General features: G+C 52.2%; 1 protein-coding gene across 9 annotated transcripts in view; it reads left to right on the top strand.

The window, feature by feature from the left end:
- Window positions 1-18118, top strand: part of SCARB1 (scavenger receptor class B member 1) — a 74738-nt gene that overhangs the window by 50376 nt on the left and 6244 nt on the right. For 5 of the 9 annotated variants that reach the window (XM_059041068.2, XM_059041066.2, XM_067014879.1 and 2 more), the window contains 5 exons: window positions 523-689; window positions 7126-7244; window positions 11503-11576; window positions 15278-15329; window positions 16230-16376. In XM_059041068.2, the coding sequence (XP_058897051.1) occupies window positions 523-689; window positions 7126-7244; window positions 11503-11576; window positions 15278-15329; window positions 16230-16376 (559 nt within the window). Of the gene's footprint in view, window positions 1-522; window positions 690-7125; window positions 7245-11502; window positions 11577-14044; window positions 14288-15113; window positions 15330-16229; window positions 16756-18118 lie in introns of those variants that run through there. The other 4 variants (XR_010836821.1, XM_059041069.2, XM_067014875.1 and 1 more) reach the window with 4 other exon arrangements.

Here is an 18118-nt window from a genome sequence, read left to right as displayed (position 1 = left end):
AATAGGGTGTCGGCCACGTTGCTGCTGCCTGCGGAGCTGACAGCCGGACCGTGACCTGAGTGAAGAAGCGAGGTCTGATGCGGGGGTGGGAGGGAGGAACGTTCCAGGCACCAGGAGCAGCAGATACAAAGGCCCTGGGACAGGATGGAGCATGTGGGAGGGATACCACCTGGGGGGGTGCAGTACAGGTAGGCAGGGCCTGGACCCCCTACAAGCTTGTGGGCCATGGTGAGGACCTTAGATCTCATGCTCGATTAGACTGGAAGCAACGGCAGTTCTAAGTGGGTCGCGATATATTCTGTCCTCGTCTTAAAGCTCTGTCTGCTTTTGCGGAGAATGGACGGGGGAGGCGGGGAGACCCATAAGGGAGGTCATTGAAGTTCGCCAGGTGAGAGACGGCGGCTGCTGGGACCCGGTGGGGGGGGCGGTGGCGGCCGGGCCCGTGGGACGTGGCTCAACTCAGGTCGCCCGCTTCCAGCCACCGCATTCTGGGGTGTCACCCTCCATCGTTTGTCCCTGCAGGTCCATGAAGCTCATCTACAAGGAGCAGGGGGTGTTCGAAGGCATCCCCACCTTTCGCTTCGTGGCCCCCAACACCTTATTTGCCAACGGGTCCATCTACCCGCCCAACGAGGGCTTCTGTCCGTGCCGGGAGTCCGGAATTCAGAATGTCAGCACCTGCAGGTTCAGTATGTGTCATTCCCCGTGGGAGGGCGGGAGGGTGTGGCCCGTGCTGAGGGGCGTATCTGTCTGTTTACTGCATGGCCTCTGTTCTCTTGATAATCCCATTAGGCTGGAAATAAAGAAGGCAGCAGAAAGATAACTTGGAAAAAAAAATACGCTTTGGGTATATCGGTTGCTGTCGTAGTAAATTCCCCACAAACCTGGTGGCCTCGAACAGCACACGTTTATGATCTTAAGCAGTCCCGTAGTTCAGCAGTATGAGACACAGGCCTCTCCAGGCTAAGATCCAGGTGTCGGCAGGCTGTGTTCCTTTCTGGAGCTTGATGGGGAGACTCCGTTTTCTTGCCTTTCCCATTTTCTAGAGGCCCAGGGTTCCCTTCCTCTGTCTTCAAAACCGGCAACATCACAAGTCTTTTTTTTTGCGGTACGCGGGCCTTTCAGTGTCGTGGCCTCTCCCGTTGCGGAGCGCAGGCTCCGGACGCGCAGGCTCAGCGGCCACGGCTCACGGGCCCAGCCGCTCCGCGGCACGTGGGATCCTCCCGGACCGGGGCACGAACCCGCGTCCCCTGCATCGGCAGGCGGACTCTCAACTGCTGCGCCACCAGGGAAGCCCCCATCACAAGTCTTTGATTCCCATTCCTGTGGTCACATCTCTTTTTCTGGAGCTTCCCTTGTCCAGTTTCAAGCGCCCTGGAGACTGTATCAGGCCCACCTGGATCATCTAGGCCACTGCTCACGATTTTTAGCAGATTAGCAGCCTTCATTCCTCCTGCGACCTAATTCCCTCTGTCGTGTAGCCTAACTTATTCACAGGTGCCGGGATGAGGATGCAGACGTCTTTGGGAAGAGGGCACCGTTCTGCCTCCCAGGTCATGACAGGTGGCTTGAGAGGGAGGCTTCGGGGGTAGGACCTTCCACCCCACCTGGGGAGGGAAGGAAGCTGTCAGCAGCCCGACGGTTCCGTGAAATCTTGTTCCACAGAGTGTGCAGTTGCGGGCTTGGATGTGTCCCCTGGCGCTGGCGCACTGTCCTCTGACATCGTCAGTGTTTTCCAGCTGTGTGCCAGCCCCCGAGATGGCCCCGCCTCACATGCTCCGTTTGGACACTTGGATGTCAGCTCGATTTCCCTCTCCCAAACCTCATCCAGGTCGCCAGCGAGCCCCGTGCGCCCTGCCTCCAAATTAACTCCTGCATCTTTGCTTTTTTCCACTGCCCCGCCACCTCGTGGTCCAGGGCCCTTTAGCTGGCCCTCCTCTTGCCTTGTGGCCGCCCTGTGTACCATCCGTTTCCCAGACTGTCCAGGGCCGTCACCGCTGGCCTCGTGTGGTTATTTAAATTGAAATCGGGGACGTCCCTGGCGGGCCGGTGATTAAGACCGCGCTTCCACCGCAGGGAACACGGGTTCGATCCCTGGTCGGGGAATTAAGATCCGTCATGCTGCACAGTGCGGCAACCCCCCCCCCACACACACACACAAAGATACATTGAAATTAGTTTGAATGAAATCAAATGAAAAAGGCAGTGCGTTCCTTGCACTGGCCACACTTCAAAAGATCCCCGCCCGCACGTGCCTAGTGACTGCCCTGTGAGACGAACAGTGAAACGAGAACATTTTCATCATCGTAGAAAGTTCTGTTGGATGCTGTTCCAGCGAGCAGCCCAGGGGACCTTGCAAAAACTCAGATTGCCACCCAATCCTTTGCTTGAAATGTCTACTAGCGCCCCGTGCGTGTAGAGCAAAATCCCTACGGAGGTCTCAGTGCTGTCAGGATCTGGCCTCTGCCAGCCTCTCTAATGTCATTTCTTCCCGAACTTTCCCCACTGATATTCTTCAGCCCCCCCCCCTCCCTGTTTCTAGCATATATCTCGTTTGGTCCTGCCTCAGGGCCTTTGCATCAGCTGTTCCCCAGGCTGCTGTAGATCTGTGTGAGTCACTCCGTTACCCCCTCCTGGTCTGCTCAGATGCCACCTCCTCAAGGCAGCCTGCTCTCTGATTTCCCATCCTAAAGTTGCTCCCCTGCCCCCCCTCCCTTGATTGTCTCCCTGGTGCTTATCACTCCCTGAAATCACTGAGTGTGTCTTTTATTTTACTTATTGGCTGTCTCTTGTATTGGATTGTAAATACTGTATGCAGGGCTCTGTCCTTAGCTTCTAGAATTGGGCCCAGTATGTAGTGGGTGTTCACACAGTGTGGGGACATATGGATGTGTGGGTGTATCTTGCACTGAGGGAACTGAGGCTCAAGGCTCGGGTGTGACACCCTAGCTGGTAGGACAAGAAGCCACTCCTTACCTTTCGAGGTCTTGCCTTCTGGGGCCTGTTTGGTTGGAACCACATTTCCAGCTGGAGATGGGAATTGGGGAGGGGTAGTTCGCTGCAGGGTTGGGAGGAAGGACTGTCCTCAGGTTGGACGGTTGCCCCAAGTTCAGGCAGGATGAGGTGCTCCGTGGGTGAAGGGTTTGGAGCTGGGGCCTTGGAAGTACCCACCTCTGTCATGGCCTCTTCTGGCCCACCTGCCCTTGTTCCCTGTTTGCTTAATTCTTTCTTCACTGGTGTTTAGGAATTTCTGCTTGTAGGTGAGCTGACAGTGCAGAGACCCGGTAGGCTGTGTGCTACGCAACTGCCGTGGCAAGTGGCAGGTGCTACACCAACCTGATGAGGCCTAAAAGGGCACTTCTTGGTTTACCTTTGCGTTAGGCATAGCTCTAGAGCTCAGCTGTTGTCCGAAGCTGCCTTTTGCCATGTGCCAGCTCAGTTTTCCTCCAGACTGGTTTGTTGCCAGGCAGGCTCTCCCCTCCAGCCTCCAGGCTCACCTCCTCCCAGCTCTGGGTCCTGCAGAAAGGGGACAACTGGCTCTTCTTCACTGCAGCAGAAGTTCCAGAGTTTGCTCTGATTGGGCTGGCTTGTATCACATGACCAGCTGTGAACCAGTAAGTGGCCAAGGGTGGCCTATGCTGATTGGCCAGGCTGTGTCACATGCTCAGCCCCCGGCTCCAGTGGGTGGGGCCAGCACCCGCGTGACAGGAGGCTGAAAATACGGGAGGGGCTTTATCGGGGTGTAGGTTCCAGGAGAAAGAGTGGCTGCTGGACAGGCAGAAACGACATATCCATCCACTGCCAAGGGCTAGGGATGAAAATTGCACTGCCTCATCTTAGCACATGTGCCAAAAGAACTTCAAAAGTGCAAGGGAATTGTGTACGTATTATGCAAATAAAAATGTTTCTTTTGCATTGAAATAGACATATTACACAGAGAGATGCCCAACTGACACGTGCACTTTGAAATTCCACCAAGTGATGGAGAAAGAGGACAGGAGTGACCCTCCCAGTCACTGGCCTGACTTCTGGCAGCACAGCTTGGCTTGCCTTTGGTGTTTATGTGAGCGGAATCATCAAGCATATATTGCTTTTTCTGCAGTTCTGTCCTCTTTCACCCGTTTTTGCATTGGTGAGGACCATCCCTGCTGTTGTGGGTGGCCTCTTCCTTGCTGTATAGTATTTCACGGTGGGACCACACCTCCACTTCCTTACCTCTTTTGCTGCTCACGGGCATCCAACGGGGTTCTGCTTGTCGACCATTACCTTAGTGCTGCTAAGAACATTCTCATACATGTCTTTGGGTGCACCTGTGTCTGTATTTCTGTGGCATTTTCTCTGAAGGTAAGAAATACCCACACATTTCCCTTTCTGGGCCTTGAAAAGTTCTTGGACCCAGAGAACTCTCTCTCCTCCAACCTCTGTGCTGTGTAGGGTCCTGAGACTTGCTCAGTGGAGGCCCTTAATCTGTGGTGATCCCGGGCAATTAGGTCTGGTTAGATGTGCCATAAAAGCTATAACTTAATTACCACTTATTACTTGGGTGTTGTCTCTCAGTCTGTTTGGAAGTAAAATAGAAAGAAACACGTACATGCACGCGTGCTACTAAAAAACCAAGCAAGCTGAAGCAAGGGAAGGTGATGGCAAATTGGTCCAGCCCATGTCAGTTTCCCCCCACCCCGCCCCCCCGGCCTTGGAGGCATGATGGGGCTTGTTGGAGATTTGCCTCCTTCAAGGGCCTGGCTCGGTGACTGCTCCCCTTACCGTGGGCGGGGGGGGGGGGGCGGGCGGGGGTGTCCTTGTGTTTGCTCTGTTGATCTCCTCACAGTGGAGACGGGAGAATGGGAAACAGGGGTTTCCAAATTGTGAAACATTGTCCCTGGTGGTGCCCAAGACTTCAAAGGTCCAAAGAGGTAGCTTTAAATAACATTGACTTACATGGTGAGGGAGGTCTTCTGTTTTCCATCCTCTTCGTGTCCTTCTGGTCACCTCCAAAAGAAAGTACCTTTCTAACACTCATCTGTCCTTCTTTTTGACAGAGAAAGAGCAAGTCTCAGGGTCCAAGCCTCATGTAGGTAACAGTCTCTAGTTAGAATCTGCAACATTCATTCGTTCGCATTGTATTTATTCCTATATTTATTTTCTAATTCTGGCAAGTGTTTGCCAGTTATGCCTCAGATAGCAAGCTCCTCCTTTGAAATATAGCTGTTTATGTAAAGCAATGGCAGTTGCTTTAGAGAAGCACATTATGTTAACAGGGCAGGGGGTATCTGGATATGGCAACACATCAAAGAGGTACTAGGATGAATAAATTAATGTTGAGAAGCATTAAGGCAATGAATGTAAAAGGACTCTGGGAAAAATGAAGTCAGACAGCAGTTAAATCCCAGCTTTTATTTCAGACCAGTGCTTGGCTTTGCTAAGAAAAGCAGAAAGAATCTAGACATCTGAGGTTGCCAGACACAAATAAACAGGAATGCTGGTCACCTGCCTGGCAGCAGATGGGCTGCTGGTTTTAGGGAACAAGACCTTGTGAGTTTTGTTTGTTTTTTCTTTCTTTTTTTCGTATCGAGGTGAAGTTCACGTAATCCGCAATTAGCCATTTTAAAGTGCACAATTCAGCGACATTTAATACATTCAAAACGTTGTGCAGCCACCACCACAATCTAGTTCCAGAACATTCTCATCAACCCAAAAGGAGACCCCGTACCCATTTACACTCACTCCCCATCTCTCTGCCCCGGCCCCTGTCACCACCAGTCTGCGTTCTGTCTGTATGATTTGCCCATTCTTGATCCTCGTCAGTTTTAAAAATTTATATTTTTTTTGCGGTGCGCAGGCCTCTTACCGTTGTGGCCTCTCCCGTTGCGGAGCACAGGCTCCAGACGCGCAGGCTCAGCGGCCACGGCTCACGGGCCCAGCCGCTCCGCGGCACGTGGGATCCTCCCGGAGCGGGGCGCGAACCCGCGTCCCCCGCATCGGCGGGCGGACTCTCAACCGCTGCGCCCCCGGGGCAGCGCCTCCTCGTCACTTTCTGAGAGAGGCTTATTCTTTTCCTCATGGACTCGTTGTCCATCAGGCCTGTTGTATGTTGTCCTGAGCACACGAGGATGCACTGGTGTTTGCCTTGCTTGGTCAGTTGATGGAGAGGTTCAGCCTCGGGTGTCTGGGTGTGAATTTCCCACTCAGAGGGACCCAAGTCGGTCCCTGTTCTCACACGTTGGCGTCCATCCCACAGACCAGCTGCTGGGAGAGAAGGAGCAAAACAGGTGTGTCTTCTCCCCTCCCGTGGACGTTAGGGAGACCTGGCTGCAGGTGTGCACACCTGAGCGCCTCTGATCATTGCCGTGTTGCCTGCAGAAGACAGTCCGGGCTGCTTGGCTTGGCGATCCAGATGCCCCGCCTCTCACCCAAGTTCAAGTCTCTCTATCCTCAACTCCCATCATTCCCCTCCAGGCACTGTCTGCTCCGTATGCACCGCGCATTTTCCCAGCTCCCTGCGTTTGCTTCTGACATCCCTTCCACCTGGAACGCCATTCCCTCACCTTCTTTGTCTGGCATCTTTTTTTTTTTTTTTTTTTGTGGTACGCGGGCCTCTCACTGTTGTGGCCTCTCCCGTTGCGGAGCACAGGCTCCGGACGCGCAGGCGCAGCGGCCACGGTTCACGGGCCCAGCCGCTCCGCGGCACGTGGGATCTTCCCGGACCGGGGCACGAACCCGCGCCCCCTGCATCGGCAGGCGGACTCCCAACCGCTGCGCCACCAGGGAAGCTCCTGTCTGGCATCTTTGAGCCAGCTTCTTCTCCTTCCTTTGATCTCTCCTGGCAGAAGCAGCAGCTCCTATTTTACCATTCCTATGGCACCGAGCTTGTCCCCTGCTGGGTGGGTTCCAGTTCCTGGTGCCTCTTGGGCCCTTGGTAAATATTTGCAGCCTGAGTGAATTCTCTCTGTCCAATTATTGGTGTTTGCATCTTGTCGTCATGACGAGGGGGGTGCACTGCAGGCAGTGGCTGTGTCTCATCACCTACGCCCCTTGCCCAGCTCAGGGTGTGACACGGGCAGGTCTCTGGATGTGCCAACATGCTGTCTTTGTCTGACATCCCCTCTCTGCCCCTCTGCCTTCTAGACGCACCTTTATTTCTCTCCCATCCTCACTTCTACAACGCTGACCCAGTCCTGGCAGAGGCAGTGTCTGGCCTCCACCCTAACCCAGAAGAGCATTCCTTGTTCCTGGACATCCACCCGGTGAGCCCCTGCCTGTCAGCCTGTGGGTGGGTGCGGGGATTTCCGTCCGGTGCACACTTGGCTTTCTCCTCTCCCCACTAGGCACCAAGCTGTTCCAGGGTGGGGGTGATGGGAAGCCCGGATTTCTTTGGCAGTGATATAGCTTCTAGGCTATCAAGCCTTCAAAGGTTGCCCCGACTTCGTAGTGCAGGGACTTTATCTCTTTCTAAGGGAATTGTCTCTATAAAAGGATTATAAGCCAGTAAATTAATTAGGAATTATCAGCTTGCAAATTAGGCAGAGGCAGCCCTCTGGCTGTGCCAACAATACCGTAAAGATCTTTAGGTACCGACGAGAGCCTGGAACATGCTGTGGATAAACTGGGTTCTGGGTAATTTGTCCTGTGTGTTGTTTTGTCTACAAACAGGGACCAGGAGGGTATCAGACCTGCCGTGGACATGGTTTTACCCACTTGCTTCTTTTCTTAGTGTCTCCACGTTCACTGGAAATTTGCCCATTTGGACTCGGTGGCTTTTTATCATTGATTAAATAAATTCTGTGGGTTTCTGTTTCCTGAGTGGACACTTGTGGTCTCCCCCACAGGCCTTTTTGGAAGCTCTTCTACCTGGTGCTGTTCCGTGCCGTTTTCCTCGGTACCCCTCAGATTTTCTTAGCCGCTGACTCGATCCCCAGCCCCCAGCACCCCACCTTCTAGCTCTCTCTCTCTCTCTCTCTTTTTTTTTCACTAAAAATCCAGGCTGGGACTTCCCTGGCGGTCCAGTGGTGAGGACTCCGCACTTTCACTGCCGAGGGCGCGGGTTCAGTCCCTGGTTGGGGAACTAAAATCCCGCAAGCCGTGCGGCTCGGCCAAATTAAAAAAACAAACAAAATAAAATAAAATAAAATAAATAAAAATCCAGGCTAGTGAAGTCAGCTATGACTGCACACACTTCACATCCAGCAAATATTTCTAGAATGTTCATTATGCTCCGGGCAAAATTCTAGATTCTTCCACCCACACCAACTCATTTAATTTTCACGATAATCTGAGAGGTGGGCATTGCTATTCCCATTTTACAGATGGGGAAACTGCAGCCCAAATAGGTTAAGTGCTACAGCTAGTAAATGGGATTCCCCTGCAGTGGAAGTGCTGATTCTTAACCACTGGACCGCTAGGGAAGTCCTTACTTTGGTTTTTTCGAATAGTTTTAGGCCTACAGAAAAACTGAGCAGAAAATACAGAGAGTTCCCAGACATCGTTTTCCCCTGGCCCAAAATTTGTCACAGTTGATGAATGAACATTATTATTAACTATAGTCCATAGCTTACATTAGGCTTCACTCTGTGTTGTTCAGGTTTACGGGTTTTGACAAATGCATCATGACCTGTATCCACCATTACAGTCTCCTACAGAATGGTTTCACTGCCTTAAAAATCCCGTGTGTTCTACCCATTTATCCCCTTTTACTACCTTCACTCCCATCCAACCTTTGGCAGTGACTGATCTTTTACCACCTCTATAGTTTTGCCTTTTCCAGAATGTCATATAGTTGGAACCATAGAGTATGTAGCCTTTTTAAAAAAGCTGAAGTATAGTTGACGTACAATATTATACAAGTGACAGGTGTGTAATGCAGTGATTCAGTTTTTAAAGGGTATACTCCATTTACAGTTATTTAAAATATTGGCTGTACAAACAGGTGTTTTAATGCCCACTACATTTCTGTCCCGTATTAATATGTAGTTAATTAAGTGGGGATTAATGAATTAAGTTGATAGTAATTTATTAATATGAATCTATTGTGTGCTCTATGTTAAATTCATTCTTTATTGTTAGATGTGTTAAGGCTTTTCCATACTGTCTTAAACTTTTAACCAGTTTTTTAAAGGCTTTTTTTATAAAGCTAACAAATGGTTTTCCACTTTCTCTTTTAGTTCATTCACTTCACTGTTTCTCTCTCTCTCTCTCTCTCTCTCTTTCTCTCTCTCTGCTGGCTTCTGGGCTTTCCAGCAAGAGCAAGATCTTTTCTCTGTTCTCACTGGTGACTTTCATTGTACTGCGTGGATTTTCTTTTTTTTCCCCACGTTGAGAAAGAAACAGTTAAGTTTGGGAGGCTAGAGAGATGCAAACAGCTGTTTTGCAGCAGCCCATCAGCTGATGCAGAAGTAGACTTCTCCTACTTCTCATTTCAGTTCAGAGGCAGACGGGGAGAGGAAGTGGCCTTGGATTTTGTTGTCGATTTGGGGAGGATGATCATGGGGTCGATTTGCTAATTTCTGATCTCATTAGCCCGGAAAACAGAATGCCTGCTGGAAGCGGCTTCTCTGGTGCCTTCTTTCCTGCTCCTGAAACCGGGGGAGGGTATGGTGACAGACGTGGGCTCACGGGTCCAAGTTTCTGTTCTGAGATGGCGGGGTGGCGGGGGACAGGCGGGGCTTCGCCCAAGAAGAGGTGGCTGGACAGTAGCTGGAAGAACAGCCAAGGAAGGAACGAGACACATTTCCTGGAGAAGGAAGTGGCCTGAGTGGAGACCCCAGAATGTAGAGTCTAGAAAGCAGGATGTGTCGGGGTCTCCAAGGTCACCCCCAAGTTGGAGGATGTGCTAGGAGGACCCCCAGGACCCAGCAGATGGTGGTACCCACAGCTGTGATGTATCGCAGTGAAGGACACAAGGCACAGTCAGCAAAGAGAAAGCCACATGGGCTGTGAAGCCTGGGGGAGCCAGGCACAGGCTCCCAGAGCCCTCTCCCAGGGAGGTCACACAGGACACCCTTCATTGCCCGTGTGAGGTGTCCTCTACCAGGGACGCCCAGTAGAGGCTCAGCGCCTAGGATTCTCACTGGGGCTGGTCCTATAGGCGCCGTCTACCTGGCACACACCGAAATTCCGGACTCCCAGAAGGAAATCAGGTGTCAGCATAAACCACACTGTTTGTACAAACTGTCCTGGTAGGTACAGTGAGCCCCTCTTATCTGTCAGGGAGAGGTGGGAGCCCTCCTGAAATCCAGGAGCCCAGACGCCAGCCAGGGCCACCCTTGCTAGCAGGGCAGCCTCACGCCTGCTGGCTCTTTTGCACACAGGTGATCTCACTCCCGTCCCACCGGGTTCTCAAGTTCAAATTCTCCCCCGTCCTGGGAGCATGGCCTTCGGCCAGTTGCTCTGTGCCCCTGGGGTCCCAAAAGACCTCAGGATGCCAGGCTGTATTGGAAGATAATGCCCTCCCCACTGGTGTGTGTGATAACCACACAGCCTTTATGGCTCTGGGTGTGGTTGTCTTGCATCCCTTATTTTGCCCTTGCAGAAACCTGTGAGGTGGGCAGAATTGTCTCCACTTTCCAGATGAGAAGAGTCTCAGCTAAGAAGCAGCAGTCTGTCCTCAAACCTAGGTTCCTTTCCACTCTCATTTCCTGACATCATTCTGGAAGCACCTTCCTGGTTTTGGTCCTATATGTGTGTCACTTTTTGTGTTATTGACTTAGAACTTGAAAAAAAAATGATCTCATAAAAAAAAAAAATCCTGCACAAAGGAAGCTTTCTATCATGACCTCAAATTGGAAATTAAAAATTTCTCTAAATAGGGAATTCTCTGGCGGTCCAGTGGTTACGACTCCGCGCTTCCACTGCAGGGGGCGCGGGTTCGATCCCTGGTCAGGGGACTAAGATCCCGCAAGCTGTGCAGCGCAGCCAAAGAAAAAAAAATCTCCAAGTAAAGAACGCAAAATATCACTAGGTTCTCTGTAAAATACCGTCGCCTGCCCTTGGCACAAGCCTGAGGCCAGCTCTGCTGAAATGGAGATTGGGTGGAGGTGTATTGCAGAGGCACTGGGGCTGAGCAAGCTCCCTGCAGACTTTCGCTGGTGGGGAGGGAATGGGGGGTGAATGGAGACGATAGTGACTTTATTAACATGCAAATCTATTTTGTTTTACTTGGAGGCTGGAGGGAGGGGCGATGACTGGGAAACGTCCTGGGCACGGGGGGGGGGGGGGGGGGGGGGGGGGGGGGATGCATTGTGCAAGAGAACAGGTGGAAAGGGTTAGTTTTTTTTCCATCCAGAGCGAGGCTGGCTCACCGGAGGGGATCCCTCGAGGTCATGGACATAAGAGCCATTTGGGGCACATGTGTTTACCCATCAGGGCTTCGAGTGGGTAGCGGAAGCCCCATCGGATGGGCAGTTCATTTGGGATACGCATCCTCTTGAGCGTGGCCAGGGAGGGCTGTTTGAAGGGGTCCCCAGGGCTCCAGGGAAGCCAGGCTCCTCACTGCTCTTGTTGCTGCAGGTCACCGGAATCCCTATGAACTGCTCTGTGAAACTGCAGCTGAGCCTCTACATTAAGTCTGTGAAAGGCATCGGGTGAGTGGGGTCTGGGAGCTGCGGGCTGCCTCGCTGTTGAGAGATCAGGGACTTGGGACTCTGGCCATGTCCTCGGGAACCTGGCATCCAGGGAGAGAGCTGGTCCTTCGGGATGTGGAATCTGGTCCCTGCCCCTTGAACCCCCGAGGGGGGGTCTTAGCTCTCAGCCGAGCCCAAACTGCATCCTGACATCCCTGCCCTGTTCTCTCTTGACATTTGTCCCCCAAATTAGCCAGACTCTTCCATCCAAGCTGTTTCCCATTCGACAGAGTAGCAAAAATTAAATCCTGCCAAAACCAAGTGTTTGAAAATGGAAACTTAGCAAACAGTCTTCTGAAGTGAGACCTTTCACTTGACGGGGGGGAATTCTTTAAGCACTGGTTTTCTTTTTCTTTTTTGAGTTGGTTTTCAGTAACAGCTTTATCAAGATTTAATTCACACAGTATATAAAACTCACCCTTTAAAAATGCACAATGCGGTGACTTGCAGGATATTCACAGAGCTGCCCGGAGGCATCACTGCAATCAATTGTGAAACATTTCCATCCACCCCCTCAAAAGAAACCCCACACCCTTTAGCAGTCACTGCCCACTTCCCCAGCCCCAGGCAACCCTTAGTTTACTTTCTGTTCCTGTGGATTTACCTATTCTGGCCATATCATGTGAATAGAATTATATAATATGTGTCTGGCTTCTTTCACTTAACATGAGGTTTTCAAGGTTCATCCATGTTGCGGCCTGTGTGACTGCTTCATTCCATTTTATGGCTGAATAATATTCCATTGCATGGAAAGACCATGTTTTTATTCATCAGTTGATGGTCATTTGGGTTGTTTCTACTTTTCGGCCATTATGAATAGTGCCGCTTTGAATATTTATAAGTTTCTGTGTGGATGTATGTTTTCTCTTGGGTAGATACCTTGCAGCAGGATTGCTGGGTCCTATGGTGACTCTACGTTTAAGAGTTTGAGGGGTTGCCAGACTGCTTTCCAGGGCGGCTGCGACATTTTACACTCCCACCAGCAGCGTGGGAGGTGCCAGTGTCTCTACATCCTTGCCAGCTCTTGTTATAACATCGAGTTAGGATAGATCTGGGTGAGGGAGCACACTGGTCGTTATGTCAGGGTCTGTACTTCTTTATTAAAAAATTTTTTTTTTTTTTTTTTTTTTTTGCCGTACACGGGCCTCTCACTGTCGTGGCCTCTCCCGTTGCGGAGCACAGGCTCCGGACGCGCAGGCTCAGCGGCCATGGCTCACGGGCCCAGCCGCTCTGCGGCATGTGGGATCTTCCCGAACCGGGGCACGAACCCGTGACCCCTGCATCAGCAGGCGGACTCTCAACCACTGCGCCACCAGGGAAGCCCCTAAAAAAATTTTTTTTGCTCGCACCGTGTTGCAAGCGGGATCTTAGTTCCCCAACCAGGGATCGAACCCGTGTCCCCTGCCTTGGAAGCACGGAGTCTTAACGACCCCCAGGGAAGTCCCCTGTACTTCTTAGCATATTTGAAATAGTTTCATTAAAGAAAAAAATTCCCCCAGAAAGCTTGCTGGGCTGCAGGAATGTGAGCATCTGTTTGGCTTTGTGAGACGCCTCTCGGCTGGAAAGAATAACACATTGTCCGAGAGTGACCACATTGTCCGAGAGTGACGGGGGTCAGCAGTGCAGCTCCCGTTCACGCCCCCACTAGCTTTTCATTCTTACATTTTGAGGCTGCTCAGAGTTTGTTCCTGAAGCGTGTGTGGCTGGTGAGACGGCCCCACGCTTGCCTTAGGCGTCTGCTGCCCAGACTTGAGCTCCACAGCGCTCCCGTCACTCAGTGCTTGGTCTGCTAACTTGGATGTCAGGGCCGGCAGGTGACTAAGGGAAGCCCGTGGGGGTGGGGCCGAGGGCCAGCCTCTGTCCAGCCTCTGTCCAGCACCAGGGCCCATGCACTCAGTGTGGCCACGTCCTATGCATTTGCAAATGCACTTCTCAAAATCTGGATTTTAACACACGCTCTCTCACTGTCACCTGTTGGGAGCTCATTCAGATTTTCGACAAATGCTGCTCGATCGGGTGGCTGGATTCTGCCTGCCGGTGGCCCTGAGCCACCGCCCTGCTGTCTCTGGGCCTCTGTGTTCCCATCCGTTCAGAACCAAGGCCACACAGCTGCCCGGCTGCCCCTGTGGGCTGGGCTGGTGGTCTCAAGGGCGGTGGTCTAACAGCAGTGCTTATCAGCATCCCCGGGGGCTGCTGAGGAACCCACGTGGGAAAAGGCCGGAGACACCGCCTCCCGGAAGCAGAGCTGTCTAGCTGTGACTTGCGTGAGGGACTTTTGTGCCGTTTGCTCACAAGACAAAGGCAGCGGGGTTGCACGCTCTGTGCCTTCGGTTTACATCCGTTCTTACAAACTCAGATTAAAGAGGCTGAAGTGAAGGGGATGTGCCATTGTATTTCCAGAGCGTTCTCCGTGTCTGTCTCCTCTGTAGGTGATACCGTGTAAATGCTTTTCACTGCACAATACTCTACTGAATGAGTAGCGCCTTTTGAGAATTGTGACTGAGGACGTTGACCTTTTGTGCTGACCCTGGTGCCTGTCCCCTGAGAGGGTGCCAGCTCCCCTCCAGCTGTGCCTTCCTTAAGCAGACCCAAGAATGGTGAAGTTACAGAATGTTTGTTTGTCCAATTGTTTGCTGGTATTTGACAACAACAATAATAAACATCGAGCACTATATGTCTTTTTTTTTTTTTTTTTTTTGGCTGTGCCACACGACTTTGTGGGATTTCATTTCCCTGACCAGGGATTGAACCCAGGCCACAGTAGTGAAAGCCCAGAATCCTAACCACTAGGCCGCCAGGGAACTCCCCTGGAGCACTTTTTATATGCTGGGTATTTTTCATGGCGTCGCGTTCCGTCCTCACTAGAGCCCTGTGAGGAGTTCCATTATAATCCCCATTTTACAGAGGAGGAACAGAGAGGGTAAAGAGCGTGCCCAAGGTCACACAGCTATCTAGTAGCTGACTGTGTCGGGGCCCCCAGGGCCACTCTCAGGTTTGACGATTCGCTGGGAAGACTCAGAGGACCTAAGCATGTAGTTATAGTCACGGCTGTGATTTATTACAGAGAAAGGATTCAAAACATAATTGGCAGAGGGAAAAGGCTCGCGGGGTGAAGTCTGGGGAAACCGGGCACAGGCTTCTAGAGCCCTCTCCCAGGAGGGTCACGCCAGGACACGCTTCATTCCCCCGGTGACAAGTTGTGACAACATGTGTGAAGTGTCCCCTACCAGAGATGCCCAGTAGAAACTCAGCACCCAGGGTGTTTACTGGGGGCTGGTCACGTAGGCGCCTTCTGCTTGGCACGGAGCCAGAGTCCAGACTCCCCAAAGGAAAGCAGGTGATCAGCATAAACCGTGCTGTTTGTTAGCTGGGCGTATTGCCATCCCGAATAAAACTGGGATTCTGTTTCTAAAAAAGAACAAATGGATATCAGCTAGGTCCCTGGCAGCCCCTCCACGTCAGAATTTTTCATTTAAAAAGATACTGTTGGATTGTCAGGTCGCGCCCCGTCGGGAGATGCCCATTCCTCAAGCCCATGCCGATCGAGTTGCCGCAACATCAAATCCCTCCTGACCCTGGGGCTTCCGATCACAGGTCCAGAGCTGTCTGATCTAAGATACCCCGACAAAACTTCTCACTTGCTTGGTCTCGCTTATTTCCAGACAAACTGGCAAGATCGAGCCGGTGATCCTGCCACTGATGTGGTTTGGAGAGGTAAGGCTGCTTCCCTCTCCCTGGGTACTGGGCACCCGAGGGCGTGGTGTCTGATGCCTCAGTGAGGAGTTGATGTGGGCATTTGGGGCGGGAGGCTGTGTGTGGTGGGGAGGCTGGGCTGGGGTAGCCGGACTGAGTAAGGCAGAACAATCTGTTAGAAACTTCGCCCTCTCCAAGCACTTGATGTCAGTTATCCCACTGGGTTGAAAGGATCTCATGAGATGAGGAACACAGGAGCTGCATGAAACTGTAAAGTCCCTGGTCAGGGTGTAAAATAATTTTGTTAATGCACGTGGCCCCTTCTCCTGAGATGAAGGGAAGTTGGTTTTCAGGGGGTCAACTTTTTATTGAAATTTCTTCTCTCCCAGCTTTCAGGGTTCCTTCTGGCTTAGCTTGTTTTAAATCAGGGTGAGCTAACAGCTGGAAGAGCCAGCCTCCAAATGTCAAGTTCACTTCCCACTCACATCCCAGTCTGATGCGGGGCAGGCGGAGCCCTGCTCCACGCAGACATTCAGGGACATCCAGGCTCCTTCCGTCTTCTGGTCCTGCCCTCTTGGAGATCTCCAGAATCCGTCTCCATTCAGTAAATTGGGAAAGAGATGGAGAGAATCACATGGGAGCCAGGCATGGAAGTTGTAGCATCACTGTGCCCCCATCCCATTGGCCAGAACAGGTCATATGGGCCTGCCTAGCTGCAAGGGAGTCTGGGAAATGTAGTCCCGTTGTGTGGCCCCAGAGGAAATAGAGGCATGGCTGGCTCCATCCATCGCATGCTTTGGCCAGTGGGCTCGAGATAGGAAAGGGGTTGGGGGACAGAGGGGTGTGGTGTGGGGTGGCATCTGCACCCTCGGCCCACAGTGTGTGGCACCAGTCCATTTGTTTGTCCTTCTCCTTCCCCAGAGCGGGGCAATGGAGGGTGAGACCCTTCAGACGTTCTACACCCAGCTGGTATTGATGCCCAAGGTGCTGCATTATGGCCAGTACGTGCTCCTTGCCCTGGGCTGCGTCCTGCTGTTCATCCCCATCGTCTACCAAATCCGGAGCCAAGTAGGTGGTGGCCAGAGCATGGCCAGGGCCGAGCGGCCCCTTGCTTGCCTGCTTGGGGGAGGGAGGGGCTCAGATCAGATCGCCCAGCCGTCCCTTCCTGCTGTGCCCACGGACACCTTCAGCCTGCAGCCCAACTCGGGCGGCAGTCCTAGGTCGCTGCCCGGGCTGGGGAGCTGTTGCTGCATCCTCGCTTCTCTTGCATATTCTGTGACCACTTCTCTGCCTATTCTGGGAGGCCTGGGGACCCTCCCTTGGAGGGGCTGCAGGTGGTTTTGGATCATGAGACCTGGTACTTGAATGGTTTGTTCTTCAAGTCAGCAGCTGCTGGCTCTCAGGCTCTGGCAGGTACAGGGCATATGACAGTGAACAAGGCAGTTCCTACGCAGGGGGAAGGGGGCTGCGGGGCCTGGAATTCCAGTTGGAGAGACAGGTGGAAACCAAGTAAATAAACAGAAGAGATGATTTCACCGATGATAAAGATGATAGAAAATGTGATGGGCAGCGCTCAGGGCAGCGCTGACTGATACAAATACAACATGAGCCACGTGTGTGATTTTAAATTTACATTTTCTAACAGCCACCTTAAGTAGAAGGGAGTTAATTTTAATCGTATCTTTTATTTAACCCCAATATATCCAAAATATCAATATGACCATGTCAACCTGTAATCAATATAAAAAATATAAACTTTTAACATTTTTTTTCGGGTTAAGCCTTTGGAATCCGATGTGTATTTTACATTTACAGCAGGTCTTGACTGGGACTCGCCCCTTTTCAAAGCCTCAACGGCCATATGTGGCTACCAAGCTGGACACCGCAGCATCCAAGGGGGGTGGGGACAACTATAGACATAATGTCAGAACAGGTTTCTCGGAAGAGGTTGAATTTAAGCTTAGAAGTGAATGCTCAGCACAGAGTCAGGGAAAGAGTGCTCCGGGTGGAGGACTGGCCAGTGCAAAGGCCCTGAGGCAGGGGTGGGTGAGGTGTGTTGGAGGCTCCCGCAGGGCCAGGGTGGCTGGAGGGGAGTGGACATGGGGGCAGCGGGGGAGGAGGTGGCGGTATCTTGAGAGGCCGACGTAGGTCATGCCTGGTCCTGTAATGCAGGGTGAGCAGCTTGGAACTGATTCTGGGGGTGACGGGCAGCTGTTGGAAGCTGTTAAGGAGAGGAGTGACTGGGTCAGTTCACGTGTGGCCACTTGTTCTTCATATGGGAGAGAGGAAGCAGGGGGCCAGGGAAGAGGCCCAGGTGGGCGAGGATGGTGGCCTGGACCAGGATAGGAGCAGGTGTTGGGGGGGAAGGGAGCAGAGCTGGAGAAGAGCCCTGAAGAGCCAGCCCTGGGGCATCTACCATTCAGAGGCGGGGGAAAAAGAGGGGGCGACAACAAATGCCCCCCTTTTTTTTGGCCGCACGGTGCAGCGTGCAGGATCTTAGTTGCCCAAATTCGAATGGAGCCCCCGCCCCCTGCAGTGGAAATGCATAGTCTTAACCACTGGAGCACCAGGGAAGTTCCAACAAATCCACCTTCTTGATTTGGTATCATTCATTCATTCATGGCATTCACTGACACCTTCGCAGCTTATTGGGGGGGGGCGGTCACTGTGCACAGTTTTGGGGATACAGACATGAGTAGGATGTGAGGTCTGGAGACCAGGGGGCTTTGAGCAAGTTACTGCCGTCACATGGTGACAAGGCCTGTGGATGCAAGGCCCCCGGGGCAGCGGGGATGGGTGGGCAGGGGACA

Source organism: Kogia breviceps, chromosome 15, assembly GCF_026419965.1.
Source record: "Kogia breviceps isolate mKogBre1 chromosome 15, mKogBre1 haplotype 1, whole genome shotgun sequence".
NCBI lineage: Eukaryota > Metazoa > Chordata > Mammalia > Artiodactyla > Physeteridae > Kogia > Kogia breviceps.
Note: the sequence above shows the minus strand (reverse complement) of the source record. Positions and strands in the feature narration are given on the sequence as shown.